This window comes from Miscanthus floridulus, chromosome 10 (assembly GCF_019320115.1).
Source record: "Miscanthus floridulus cultivar M001 chromosome 10, ASM1932011v1, whole genome shotgun sequence".
NCBI lineage: Eukaryota > Viridiplantae > Streptophyta > Magnoliopsida > Poales > Poaceae > Miscanthus > Miscanthus floridulus.
The window spans coordinates 107,390,821-107,406,573 of record NC_089589.1 but is presented as its reverse complement, the minus strand read 5'-3'; the positions used below and the strand labels follow the sequence as shown (position 1 = coordinate 107,406,573).

The 15,753-nt window shown below is 43.6% G+C and overlaps 1 protein-coding gene across 1 annotated transcript; it reads right to left on the bottom strand.

Annotated features, from left to right (window-relative positions):
- Positions 1 to 9,543: 9,543 nt before the first annotated feature.
- LOC136485264 (bisdemethoxycurcumin synthase-like) lies at positions 9,544 to 10,997 on the bottom strand. The gene has a single exon (XM_066482181.1). It carries the CDS (start codon positions 10,747 to 10,749, stop codon positions 9,544 to 9,546), a length of 1,206 nt encoding a protein of 401 aa, XP_066338278.1. The 5' UTR covers positions 10,750 to 10,997.
- Between the last annotated feature and the right edge of the window lie 4,756 nt (positions 10,998 to 15,753).

The following is a 15,753-nucleotide window of genomic DNA, read 5'->3' as shown; positions in this document are numbered from 1 at the left end:
AATATGAGCTGATGATCAAGAACTTGTGAGGAACTTGGCATCATTAGCAGCCACCCCTACATTACCTTCTCTCTTCTCTGTTATGATGCCTTGATGCTCCAAGTTCAAGATCAGATGATGACTGACATGTTTCTGAGGCCTCTACCACTGCTACTACTCTTTTTTATATATATAATCTGTCATTATAGCACCTACTACTACCATTCTACTGCTAAGTGGTTGCTGCTCTTACTCTACTACTACCACTCTACTGCTACACTTACTCTACTCTACTACTTTCTACTTACTACTACTACTTGCTACTCCTAAGTGGCTGCTGCTCTTACTCTACTACTACCACTACTTCTCTATTTTTTTGCTTATATATTGCTGGTGTGTAGTGGCTGTTGCTACTACTACTACTCCTACTCCTACCACTACTCCTACTAGTACTCCTACTGCTCCTACTACTACTCCTTCTCTGTTTTTTTTGCTTATATACTGCTGGTGTGTAGTGGTTGTTGTTGCTGCTACTACTACTACTACTCCTACCACTCCTACTACTACTACTCCTCCTCCTACTACTCCTCCTCTTACTACTCCTATTACTCCTCCCTGTACTTGCTACTCCTACTGCTGCTCTTCTTTCAGTGATGCTCCTACTACTACTCCTAAGTGGCTGCTGCTCTTACTCTACTACTACCACTCTACTGCTACACTTACTCTACTCAACTACTTTCTACTTACTACTCCTAAGTGGCTACTTCTAGCTACTAACTGTTGGCTGTTGTTGCTTTTTTTGCCAAATCTCCTAGGACTCGCCCAGGACTTGTTGTCCTGTCTTTTGCCATCAGCTGCTGCACTTTGTTTGTTAAGCAGCTATTGGTTTTTTTTGCCAAATCTCCCCTCTCCTCTCCTCTCCTTTGTTTTGCCAATGATGAAATTATCCAAGTCCATACATTATATGGAATATGAGATGATGATCAAGAACTTGTGAGGAACTTGGCATCATTAGCAGCCGCCCCTACATTACTTTCTCCTCCCTTCTCTATTATGATGCCTTGATGCTCCAAGTTCAAGATCAGATGACGATTGACATGTTTCTGAGGCCTCTACCACTGCTACTACTCTTTTTTTGATATATTGTTGTTTTATAGGACTACTTTGGTTTATAGCCCTTTTTGATTTTTTATACCTTCTCGCGTACCTAAAGCACACTTTCTTGCATCTATTAGAACAAAGCGCGAAATAATGTCACAGACACCAGACAGTGTAGCCCGATGCCCCGAGCATGATGAGCACCCAACCAATGAGGAGCAAGCACTAGAGGACCAGCTAACTCAGGAGCAGTTCGATAACGAATTAGAAAAGGATCTAGAAGTGATGCTTACTTAGGAGCAGTGTGAAGAGGAGGAAGAGGGAGCAGAAGGAAGAGCAGGAGAGGCTACTGAAGGCGAAGAAGAAGAGGATGATGATGATGATGACTCAGAAGAGGGATATGAAAGTCCCGAGGATCCTTTCCCACGTGAAGCCAGAAGGAGGCCAATGGAGGAAGATTTAGACAAGGATTTTGACCCAAACGAGGAGGTAGGGAAAAAGCCTTAGCTTGTAAATTTTGCTCAAGCTTTGGCTGTGTTACCTCCGCTAACACTTTGACCTATCGTATATACAGGTCCCTCCTGAAACTTGGAAAAGACAACATCGACGTCCATGACATCTCGCTGGACAAGACGGAGTAGAGGAAAGGAGAGCAGAGGCAACAGCCACAGAGACGGATCACGATGCCTCTGCTCCACAAACTCAAGACATAACCACGACTACGAAGCCTAAGAGGAAATGAGGGGATAGAAAAGGAAATCTATATCCAGATAAGGCATGCTATGTGATAACGGAGGTCGGGCTAGCAGGGGAGATCCTTGAGCCGAAGGAATTAAGAAGAAAATTTCGTAATGCGATCGGGGCCCTAATAAGAGATAAATTGAACTCAGCAATCCCTAACTGGAAAGAGGTACCAGAGAACACAAATAATGCACTATGGGATAGGCAGCTGAAGGTCAATTTTATATTTCCAGAGGGTAAGCACGAATTGGTAAAAAAAATGCTATCAGGATGATGGGAGAGTCATTCCGACGTTGGAGGTTGGAGCTGAACACGAAGTATATCCAAAAGGGATTAACTCCCTTCAACGAGTTCGGCAATGGGAGGAGCTCGTGGCTTAGAAGACTTCACTGGAGGCATTGGAGCTCAGTGCCCGTAACACTGAGCTGGCGAAGAGTAACAAACACCACTGTCATCTAGGCCTCGGTGGCTACTATGCCAAGGAAGAGCAGTTTAGGAAGATGGACAAAGAGGCTACGGCTGCTGGGAATATCGATGTGACTAATTTGAAGGTACGCTCAAGGAACTGGATATATGCGAGGAGTACAAAATCATCTGGTAGTAATCTTAAGTTTGATAAGCCAGAGACCCAAGAGGCGGTATCAAGGATACTGAAATATGCTGAAGACAAGGAGAAGGGCTCATTCAATCCTTCCAGAGAGAGGGACGATCTTAGCCTTGGCTTAGGAAACAAGGAGCACACAGGCCACACTAGGGGGCTAGGGAAAAGGATGACCTGGAAGCAAGGATTCGAATAGGACAGGCACATGTACAAGAAATATGGCCGAGACTAGGAGACTAGTCTTGAGCTCCAAGTGAAGGCTCTAGTTGCGAAGGCGCTGGAGGAGCAAGGACTATCTACGGAGCCACGGATATTAGAGACGTCGTCGGAAGAACTAGTATTAGTTGGCAGCCCTCCGAAAGTTCCTAGCAGCCAAGGTTCCACTGCAGCCACAACCCTAGTCGATCGCATACGGGAACCAACTAGTTGCACCTTGGTGTTTCTCAGTGGCTGGTAGAACACTGTGATGGAGGTGGCAACGGGTGTGGCCCATCCTCCCGGTGGCTTACACCACAATAATAAGATACATCCGGACTACACTAGGGTCGAGGTGTATACAGTGAAGCCCGAGTTCATGCAGTGGAGGATAGACTATGCAACTCCCGAGGGGCTAGTGTTACTCGAAGAAGTTATGGGGCAGTTGATCCTCTGGCACAAACGGAACATTATATTGACTGCTTCTTCGCTGCCTCCCCCTCTCCCAAATTTGGAGTGAGTTGTTGAGGTTGAGGAGATATTTTCACCGTCTCGTGACCCCCACATTCCTGAGATGCCACATTCTTCCCCGCCTCCTAGCGAGCATGTGCCTGATGAGATGCCACAGCCTTCTCCAGCTCGTACCGAGCAAGTGCATCATGAGATACCACAGTCTTCTCAATAAGCACAGCCGATACATGAACAACGAGTGCCTCCTGAAGAAGCTGCAACACAACAAGATGAGGACGTGCCTGAATGGAAACTTCAAAAGAAGCATCAAAGACGTCTCGTCGGTGTCCAAGTGGTATTCCCATGACTAGTTCAAGCCTGAGAACCAAGTTAAAAAAGTCCCATCACAGGGTTCTGAGGAGGCCATCACTAGCAAACTCCACCAAATTGCAAAGCAGTATCCAAATGTTGATGCCATCAAATGGTCAAAGGATTGCTCGAAAACATATGAAAGAGGCAAGCCCTTTCTACCAAACTAGGACATCCAGCGCCTACCACTTGGAATGAGAAGGTTCCATGATTGGTACTTGCGTGTTCTCCCAACGAGCATAAATATCATACAAGCATGCTTCCCCACAGGCACATTTGGAAGCCCAGCCGAGAAAATTGTCTTTGACTTCAATGACATGCAAACATGCTTTCACCTGGGAGAAATGGAGATGAATCTAATTCGCATGTGGTGCCTATAAGTCCTTGTCCTCCCGATATGATATGAATGTAATCTTTGAATTTTGTTGTAACTAACCCACGCCGTGATTTGTAGAATGCAAGTGCACATTGTCAAACAAATGCCAAGTGTGAAAGCCAGGATGTAGACCCTCAAGCTATAGCCCAAACAAATCTCAATTACCCTAAACGGTGGACACTTGATGCCAAAGAGCTAACTGCTGCAAAGACTCTTCGGGAGAAAGAGCACATCCGTACGGCAAAACTAAGGGAAGAGTCCCTTAAGGTTGCGGCATACATTGCCCTGGCTTTCAAAAATCTCCAACAACACTCTACTATATGGCTACCATACAACTTCGAGTAAGCTCAACTCTATACTTAAAGCTTTGTTCGATATATTTTATTCGATGCAAAAGAGCTTATCTAGTTCTATGATTAAATCCATGCAGCAACCACTGGATTTGTATAGCCGTCGATGCCGGGAGGAGCATGACATGGGTCTTTGATTCATTAGATAAGGACACGGTGACATACAAAGACTTCATATCGATTCTCAAGACGTATATATATCGACAATCCTCATTAGCTTATATGTTTGTATACATACTTGTAACGTTCACTTTTGGATACCGACAAGTTGTATTTGCTAAAATAATTCGAACAGGGCATTTAGGTTCTATGTCACTAATCATCATGGAAGGCATGATCCAGCAAGGAAGGAAAAGCTGGCTATAAAAACACTATGTGCGGTAAGTGTAACTTACTTCTTTAGTACTCCATTACATGGCTGTTAAAAGCATTACTTAACATTTTCATATGCAAAACACATAGTGCCCCAAGCAGAAGCCTGGAAGTGTACATTGTGGATACTATATATGTTCTATAATGAGTAACACCGGTGCCTACATGAGACACCCCTTAATGGTAAGTTTGAACCTCTTCACCCATAGGATAAAAATTTCGTAAATGGTATGAAATACTAAACCGAAACTTGTTCTCTTGTAGTGGAGAGAAGAGAAAGGAATGAAAAGAGACTCATACAAGGATGACCAACTCTTAGAGCTCGTCGTCGACCTTTGCAACTTCATATTGGACTAGATTGTACACGTCAGAGGCGCCTACCATAACCGAGAGTCTGAGTTAGGTACAAATCCTCAGTACCAACACCTTCGTGAGACTGAAAGGCTAGCTCTAGGACGTTGATAACAATGTGTATGGAATTTATATATTTAATGATGGATTGTATATATTTTTGTGAATTAGACTTGTAATTGTAGTTTATAGAATACTCTTGTGCTTGTAGTCGCGGTCGCGGGGCGTTCGGCAACGCGAACGCTGTTCGGAACGCTGGTCGCGGGGCGTTCGGCAACGCGAACGCGGTTTGGAATGTTGGTCGCGGGGCGTTCGGCAACGCGAACGCGGTTCGGAACGTTGGTCGTGGGACGTTGGGCAACGCGATTTTGAATTGTAAATTTGAATTTTTTTGCGGGAAAACGTACTGTAGGGGCGGTTCTAGATTGAACCGCCCCTACAAATACCTATGGATTGTATATATTCTTGTGAATTAGACTTGTAATTGTAGTTTATAGAATACTCTTGTGCTTGTAGTCGCGGTCGCGGGGCGTTCGGCAACGCAAACGCTGTTCGGAACGCTGGTCGCGGGGCGTTCGGCAACGCGAACACGGTTTGGAATGTTGGTCGCGGGGCGTTCGGCAACGCGAACGCAGTTCGGAACGTTGGTCGTGGGACGTTGGGCAACGCGATTTTGAATTGTAAATTTAAATTTTTTTTTGCGGAAAAACGTACTGTAGGGGCGGTTCTAGATTGAACCGCCCCTACAGTAGTGCCCCTTCTTTCTTTTTTTTCACTTCTATTGTGTATCTTTTCTGATGATTCTTTTTGATCCGTTTTGCTTGTTTTTGTACACATAAAACAAATCCGTTTTGCTTGTTTTTGTACACATAAAACAAATAGTACACAGCTGTTATTTGTGATATTGAGATGAGATCCGATCCGTTCACACAACTGTTACACAACTCAAGCAAAGCTTCTCATATAAAATACACAAGGATGATACACACCTGTTTGTCGCATACACACGGCCAGGTTTATATACAAGTATATATATGGTGTATATGTGGGTATATATATCAATGTACCATATATATATTGCGTCGTCTGTGGCTTTTTTATTTGTTTTTACTTGTGTGCCACTATGTAAAAAAGCCACATATCCACCATGTCACCTACAGATGCCAGCACTAAAGCGCGTCTGCAGTACGAGTCCACAGACGCGCCTTCCTGACGCGCGTATATCGTAAGTCGCCGGTGGGGGTTGCCGGTCTGGCGAGGTCAACACGCGTCTGTAATAAACTTACTACAGACGCGTGTTTGGAAAACGCGTCTGTGCTAAAGCTACAGACGCGCTTTTGTAAACCGCGTCTGTAGCTGCATCAATTATAACAGACCCGTGTTATGATTTCTGAGTCTCGGATAACAGGATCACACCTTACGGACGTGCGTACGTAACTTGCGTATGTATCTGTGTAGTATATTACAGACGCATGTTCACCTACAGACTCGTGTATGTAGTAAGATCTCAAATTGTTGACGCTTATGTTGTTACAGATGTGTGTTTCCAACATGCGTCTCTAGTGTTCTTACTTGGAGCAGACGCGTCCTCCTCTTTACACGTCTATAATTAGTGGAAGACGTCAGTTCTATATGCGCGTCTGTAGTACTTGGCCTATGGACTTAGTCGTTTGCACGTGCTAACGGGCAGAGGGAGGTACTAGCAGAGATGAAAACAGTACGGATATTTTCTGACCGTATTCGAAACCGAATGCATTTAGAGGGGTTGAGATCTGTCCGTATCCGAGTCCGGATATCCAACATCCGATACCGTATCCGTATGCGAATACTCAAATAGCATATTTATGATGTCGATATCCAATCGTATCCTATCCGACATAGTTGACACTATCCGTATTCGAATCCGAATCCAGACAGAAATATGAAAACAAATGTAATATCGGTGATATCCGTCCGTATCCGATCCATTTTCATCCCTAGGTACTAGGCACATACAGAACACAGCGGGCGGTGGCTCTTGCGCGGCTCTCATGCGGGCGGCGCCGGCCGTGGTCGCGTGCAGCGTAGGCACGCGACAGTCGGAGGGGCACGCTGCTGTGGCGGGCGGCAGGCTGGAGGGGCGCGCGGGCTGCTGCAGCGGGCGGTGGCTGCAGGGACACACCGCATAGGTGGCCAGGCCATGCTCTCTGCCTTCTCGAACTGTAGGTGAGCAAGTCTTAAGTTCGTGCCGCCCAAGCTCCTCTCTTTCCCTCTTCTCCACTGGAGCACCACCGCGCCGCTCGACGACGAAATTCATCGCCGTTGTTCCATCTTCGCCCAATTGCCCGCGCTCCCAACTTCGCTTAGTTCTTGCACTCCTCCTCAAACCACTATAGTCACCTCTCACTGCCGCAATCGCCTTCGGCGCCGGTTGCCGCCGCGGGCGTGCCACCATGGCCGCCATGGGCACCTCGTTGTGGCCTGCTCGTTCCGAAGCTCCTCTCGTCATCCCGTTTATTGTTTTAGCTCCACTACAACTCTGTGATGCTCATCGGCTCCATTCTTTTACCTCTACTGCGCAGGTTGCACCGAGACGGCGACCTCGCCACCAGTTCGTGCTGCCGCACGCGCCATCACCGCCAGCCATGTACCTGGCAGATTGGTAGAATCTCTAAGGGTGCGTTGCTGATTGGACCCGCGAGTTAGTCCTGAATTGTACTAAAGGTGACCTGAGGCTACCTTCGTGGGGTGTGCCTCAGTTTGTCTTAGGAATAAATTCCCAGCTAGGTAGGAATCGATTCGAATCGCCATCTCTTCCGGATAGTGAGAACTTGACTGAGCAGCGGCAACGTAGAAGTACTAATTGAAACTTGATGGTTATGATGATGCTCGAATTATTCTTATAACGGATATGGTTACTGATGCTTGTTAGCTTAATCAAGTGATTGCTCTAGTATATGTGCTAATCTAGAGATGCTTAATTGAATAGGTATTCAAATTGATGCTAGAGGTACTAAATCTCTAAGTTATGTTACTTAAGCTTTTATGCAAAATATTATCAAGCTAACTCCACCTTTAAAGCCTTGCATACTCCTTGGTGTCTCATTGTTTTGGTTTATGACGGGTAAGTCTAGCTGAGTACATTCTCGTACTCAGGGTTTATTTCCATTTGTAGCAGATGACGTGATGTACCATGGTTACTGCAAGCATTGCATAACTCCTATGGTTGATGGAGAGTAAGACCAAGGGCATGGTCACTCTATATCATCTCATCTATGTGCTTTTGTTGAAGATGATCTTGAACTGACTATGTATTTGAACTATCGTGATGTTGTTTTAAAACTATGTTGCTTCTGCTACTCTTAAATTTGGGTTCTAATAACTTCGTTAAAACTCCGATGTATGAAAACAATTTGTGAACCTGTAGTAACATGTGACTGGTTGTGTTGAATCATGTACGATCTTGGTTTGTATGTTGGTTTGTTCGAGATCCTTCGTGATTTCATCGGACTACCGGGTTTATATGGTCTCAAGTATGACGGTTTGATCGCTTCGGTGATTGCTATTTTACTTGTGCTCTTATAAATTGGACGGTTCTATTACAAAGACTAGTATCGCGATTTGTTCTACTTCAAGTCCACGAGGTGTATTTTTGAAGACGAGAATGGGAATGGTGCTTATCGGTATCGTATTGCTATGAAGACGGAGATTCTGAATCAGCTAACTCACGTGGTGGCTTAAAAGAGTGATGGACGGAGGGCTTGTGAAAGGGCCTTTGAGTTTGCTGTCCGGTTTAGTAGTGGCCGCAACCTGGTTGTGGAGTTTCTTGCTGCTGTGGTTTGGCCTCTTGGAACTGACAAAGACATCATTTGATGGGTCGGGCCCCTGTCTGTTGAGATGCATGGCCACCGGTAGTGAATGAAGTAATTGGTCGATAGGCGGTAGTGTTCTCTGCAGTGCATAGTTTTGATGTATAGCACATCTGGTGAGCATTAATTCACGATATGCCTATGAAGATATATATATGGTTTAGGACAAAAAGGTTGATGTCTAGTATCATTTAATAAAATGCACGACACATATAATAGCTTCAGTATCACTGCCGGTTCGAAACCCATCATCACTGCTGGTTCTCGGTTCAAGAAATCAAACTAGCAGCAATAAGATAAGGATCACTATCGGTTCAAGGATAGACCCAATAGTAATATGACAGTGATTACGGCCGGTTCTACCTTCTACCGGACTGTGATATTGCCATGACCCTAGATGGTTTGGTGGCTTGTGGACTCTTTCCTAGCATGCACGAGATTGTGTGGTGCTCTAGAGTGAGATAGCATTGTTGAGAGATATTGACCTTATTTTAGCTAGGGTAACCTCTATACTGCAGGTTTTGCTCTTAACAAGAGGAATCAGACTGAGGGACTCAAGAAAAGAGGTGGGAGTGAGGAATGGGCCGATAGGGAAGAAGAAAGTGACGACGAACTGATAATCTTTTCTGCTTTCAATATTATATTGTATAGGCACAAATACATTTAACACAAATTGTACACACCACCTTATATGGTCCACAAATTAGCCATAAGGAGCTTATTTTACTAGGGCAACCTCTATACCGGGTTTATACCATGCATGCTTTATACTCCGTATATAGAAGTTAGTCTTTTTGGTCGATGTTTGAATCGTCAATTTCCCTCCAGTTCCTGGTTGCTAGGGGCGTGGAGCACCATGGTCTCGATTGTGATTCCCGGTCCAAAAGCCATCATCACTCCCCACTCCGGCGCATCCCCGCCCTGCTTGGCCGCTGCAGCCCGACGGCGGCGCAACTCATCGAGCACGAAGATCACTGTGGTGCCACTCATGTTGCCAAACTCGCTGAGCACGTGGCGACTGGCCGCCAGTTTCCCGTCCTCCAGACCGAGTACTTCCTCGATGTTGTCCAGGATGGCACGACCGCCGGGATGGATCGCCCAGAAAAGGTCGTTCCATGCGGCGCTGACGCCGAGCGTGCGGAACGCGTCGACAAGGCAGCGTTCCACGTTGCACCGCAGCAGGCGGGGCACCTGGCTGGAGAGGTGGTACTCCATGCCGCATTTGCTGTACTGCATGGAGATGGCGTCCTCGGTCTCCGGTACCGTGGTCTGAGACGCGAACGCCATCTCGAACAGCGGGCGCTCGACAGGGGCGACGGCATCGGCGCCGACGATGACGGCCCCGGCACCGTCGCCGAACAGGGTCTGGCCGATGATGTTGTCGATGCAGCCACCCTCGGGCCCATAGAAGGCGATGAGCGTGAGCTCGGAGCAGGCGACGAGGACGCGCGCGCCGCGGTTGTTCTCCGCGATCTCCTTGGCGAGCTGGAGCGACCGCCCCCCGCCGTAGCAGCCGTGGAGGTTGAGGATGGTGCGGGACACCGTGGGGCGGAGGCCCAGCAGGGAGGCCAGGCGGCGGTCGGCGCTTGGGGCACGTGCGCCGGAGTAGGTGCTGAAGATGAGGTGGGTGATGTCGGTGGCCGGGCGGCCCCACTCCGCGATGGCCTTGGAGGCTGCTTTCGCGGCCAGCTCCGGGACGGCGGCGGAGGCGATTTCCACGCGCTCGTCCAGGGACGGCCGCGTGGGGTCGATGAAGCCCGGATTGGCGGCCAGAAGTTCCTGGTTGAGGTGCAAGTAGCGCTGCCTGATGCCGGACTTCTTGTTGTTGCAGATCCTGCTGAGCTTGGCCTTGAGGTCGGTGAGGTGCTCGCTGTTGGTGACGCGGAAGTAGTAGTCGGGGTAATCATCCTGGGCAATGCACGTCGGCGGGTTCGCCGTGCCGATGCCGAGCACGGCGGCCGGCCCATCCGCGCGCTGTGCACGCCTCATCTCGTGGACGGTGGCCGGTGCGCTCCCCATGGATGTCGACGACGACACCTACGTATGTAGGTGCAGGTAGCTAGCTGTCGCACTCGCGCTCCCGGGTATGGATGGTTGCGTGCGTCTTGGTGGTTTGGAGAAGCAGGAGGAGGTGCGTTCTATTTATACCATTACAAGTGTATTATGTACGACGTGCTGGTCTCATTCAGTTCGCAGCGTTCCGCGGACAACGACGTGCGTGCGTGCGTTTATATAGAATTGTTATATAATCGCATGTGGATTACTAGTATATATATACACACACAATGCAAGAAGTACTTCTTATTTCTTTTTTCTCTTTCACTTCTCTATTGTGTATCTTTTCTGATGATTCTTTTTTATCTGTTTTTGTACACATCAAACAAATGATAGACGTGCCTGCAATTAGTAATGTATCCCTTTGCTGCTCGCTACATATATATTTCATTTTTAACCGTTTATTTGTGATATTGATACGAGATCCGATCCGTTCACACAACTGTTACACAGCTCAAGCAAAGCTTCTCATATAAAATACACTAGCACGATGATACGCCTGACAAGGGTCGCATACACACGGCCGGGTTTATATACAAGTATATATATGGTGTATATGTGGGTATATATCAATGTACCATATATATTGCTTCGTCTGTGGCTTAGTTATTTTTGTTTTTGCATGTGTGCGGTGTTCGACAACCCGTGTGGTATTTAGGTGTTATATAGATGGAACATGGTGTGTGTGCTCACAATTTGATCATGCTTTTATGTGCTGGTTTGTAGCGTAGCATGAACATTTTCCAGTGAATAGACGTTGTTCCTTGGCCCAGTCTCTGTATTTCAAAGATGCCCATAGGGATAGAATACACTGTGTATGGATGTATTTCTACAGAGTGAGTGAGCGCATTTGTGTTGTAAAAAAGCATATATTTAAGTTTCGAGGCAAGAGTAACCATATCTGTTAGAGGTATAGGAAGAAAATATAACAGAACACATTGGTGCTCCATCTTTACAACGAGGAGGACACCGATCAATAACTATATATACTAACAATAATTTGTCTGTTCTTTTCTTGGATTGGAAACTATGAACGATATTCTCTATTGTTCTGTTGGCACTACTACAGAATGAACTTGATGTCCCGGGCGGTAACGGCCTTTAGTCCCGGTTACCGTGCCGGGACAACGATCCCGGGACTAAAGGTGGAACCTTCAGTCCCGGGTCATCGAGCCGGGACTAAAGAGGAACCTTCAGTTGCCGAGCTGAACACGGTCCGCAAGTTCAACTAGTACGGATTTTCTAACATTTTCTAACTATTTTCTAAGTTTTTCATTTTATGGAAAAATTAATTCTAAGATCATGTAAGCCGCCGGGGACGAGGATGGCGCATGCTCCAGCGAGGACGAGCGAGGCGTGATTTTGATGAACTAATTTAACTTTTGTTTATCCAAACATATATGCAAATCATCATGTGATTTTGAGCTAAAAATGACATATAAAATCATAATAAAGTCCAACATATAAAGTTACATATGCATCTACATCGCAAAATGAGATAAGCTACTGATAAAACATAAGAGGATTAAGTTTGTTACCTCCAAAATCGAAGAGCAACACCAATGGAGGGGGAGAGAGCAAGAACAATAGCAAGCTGAAGAACAGAGACAGTGAGGTTGAATGAAATGGCTCAGGCTCGGGGAGGAAGAAATGAGCCGGTGTATAGGCCGGCATAATTAGTCCCGGTTAGGTGGCTAAACCGGGACTAAAGATTAATATTTATTCCCGGGGTATCACCCAAACCGGGACTAAAAGCTTTAGTCCCGGCTAGTATTACCAACCGGGACTAAAGGTATTTAGTCCCGGTTGGTAATACCAGCTGGGACTAAAGATCTCTGCCCCGCGGACGACCGTTGGGCAGGGACCTTTAGTCCCGGTTGGTATTACGAACCGGGACTAAAGGGTCCTTTAGTCCCGGGGGTAAAAAATGCTGAGGCTAATGCCAAATTAGGACATCGTTATAAAGTCTGTTATCTAGTAGTGTGGATTGGATACAAAGAAACAACGGCCACCAATATGTGCACTGCTGGAAACAGGGCCTTTGCCGAGTGCAAACTGCTTTGCTGAGTGTCAAAAATCGGGCAATCGGCAAAGACCTTTTTTGCCGAGTGTCGCACTCAGCAAAGAATTCTTTACCGAGTGCCGGGCTCTCGGCAAAAAAGGGCACTCGGCAAAGGAATTCTTTGCCGGGTGTCAGGCTCTCGGCAAAAGTGCGGCACTCGGCATAGGCTGCCCCGCGTAACAGTGTTCGGCCACATCCTTCTTTGCCGAGTGCCTGTTGTTAGGCACTCGGGAAAGATTTTTTTTTGGAAAATACTTTGCCGAGTGCCTCTGACACGGCGCTCTGCAAAGATTCAATATTTTTTTGAAATGTCTTTGTCGAGTGCCTAACAGCTTCGGCCCTTGGCAAAGGGAGGAATTAAAAAAATTACATTTTTTTAAATACCTTTGCCGAGTGCCCCTGTGAAGGCACTCGTCAAAGAGGAAATTTCTAAAAAAATTCAAAAATCCTCTTTGTCGAGCGCCTTATTCTTGGCACTCGGCAAAGACCCCCTTTGTCGAGTGTCTTGCCTCGGCGCTCGGCAAAATTTTTTTTTTTGGCCTCCAAATTTTTTGTGCAGTCCTTTTAAAGTACTAGGAACTCCTTGTTAGAATTTGGGGATTTTTGTGGCTTTTTTATATATTTAGTTACTTTATTTTGTTTACTTGAATTTTTTCGAAAAATATAAATTTGAACTGCACGTGGTACGAATAATGGAATTTAATGATTCAAAAAATGATAGTCATGTTACTGAGTGTAGTGTGAGGCCGTATCCAGGAACGGACCCAAAATTTCGGACATCTTGTTCACGAAACATGACCGCGAACTTGCGTGCGAAGTGTTTTTAAATTCTATAAAAAGCAAACGAAGTTCGAAAATCATGAAACTTGTTGAGATGTCATGATATCGTATGTGGAGGCTATGATAAAAATTTCAGAAGATTTCGTGCACGTTGTCACGTACGATACTTACAAACTAGGACATCTCATGTGAAGGCTATGCTTATAAACCAGGACATCACATTTCATGCACGAAACCAGGACTTCTATTTGTATCTTTTCTGATGATTCTTTTTTTGTTTTGCTTGTTTTTGTACACATCTTATTATTACTGATTGGAGGACTCAAAGGAGGCACCACGTTAATTCTCCCCAGAGACGCTAGAAAAAAATATAAATCCTAGAAATTCTGACAATAATCAGAAACATCTTGCCCTTGATTTGGTAGACTCTAATCATCTTCACCAATAAAAGCCATTAGATCTATCATAGTTTTATTAAAAATTACCCATCACTGTCATTATGAAAAATATATAAAGTAACCCCTAATTTTCCATGTAAATTACCTACCTCCGCCATTACGAAAGATAATTCAAAATAATCCCCTAAACTTGCATCTAAATTACTCAACTTGGCCAGGAAATATAATTTAAAATTAACCCCTAAGATTGCGTCTAAATTGCCAAACTTTATCATTATGAAAGATAATTTAATCCTCTAACTTTGTATCCAAATTACCCACATCTACCATTACGAAAGATAGTTTAAAATAACTCCTAATAATTTTATAAATTATCCACCTTTATCATTATGAAAGAAAATGCAAAGTAATATTCTAAGTTAGCATTTAACATACCCATATAGGTCATTGCGAAAGATAATATAAGGTTTTACCTTTATATTTGTATGTACCTTAGTTATTACAAAAAAAATAAACAAAAAATCTCTAAAATCTACATGTGAATAGTAATATATATTATTACAAAAAAATCAATATCCATAAAGTACGATACATATATATTTCTAATTTACATACTCCTATAATCATGAAATGAAATAATTATAATGCTATATTTCACCATGTATATTAGATAAACATGTATACATTAGGATAAATATTTATTTTAACAACTTATGAAACATGGAAAAATATTCACTTAACAAACCACATAGCAATAAAACTTTATATTAGTACTCCATGATAAAAAGTTTTATAAGTTATTTTTTTAAATAAGTTTATATATTTTTACTAAAACATTATGTCATATCAAAATTATTAATTTAATTTTATGCATACTATGGTATATAAATAATACTACACATATAATACTATGATATAACAAATCCAACATGTTTAGTGTCGGAATGCAAGCCGAGTTTCAACTTATGTGGAAACAATACTATGAGGACCTAGACTCTTTTTAATAAAAAACAATTTTTGAATAGAACATAATGAGTACTAGAATTTCTAATTAACATGTGCAAAAATTGCAACAACTTGATTAAAAGTTAAAAGATAAACTATAGATTTACTAAGTCACAAAAAGAATTGTATCAAGAGTTTACTAGATTTATTTCAGCTTAATACATATCACACTAGGAAAAAAGATAAATAGTAGAAATTCTAACTAGAGGTACCTACAAGAGCTTGCATGTTAATCATCACAAGAGTTGACATGAAAACAGAAGATAGATCCTAAGAAATTCTCATAAAAATCAGAAATATCTTACCATTAGTTAGGTATAACCTAATCACGATTGATAATAATAATAATAATAATAATAATAATAATAATAATAATAATAATAATAATAATAATAATAATAATAATAATAGTAATAGCTATTGGATCTATTTTATTTTATAAATAATTATCCACTGAATTATGCTATTGTGTAAAACAATATAAACTGACTCATGACTCTAATTTATACTGTCCACATATGTCATTAAGAAAAATGATCTAAAGTAGACATAAATTTGCATTTAAGTACTAACGTCCTCTTCTTACAATTCATAATTTACATAACTCATTTTTTCTCATTATTAGAAAAATTAAATACCTCCTCAAATCTACATCTAAATTATCAACTTCTATTACAAAAAAAGAATGTTTAGATAACAAAAGGAGCATATATAAGTTTCTAC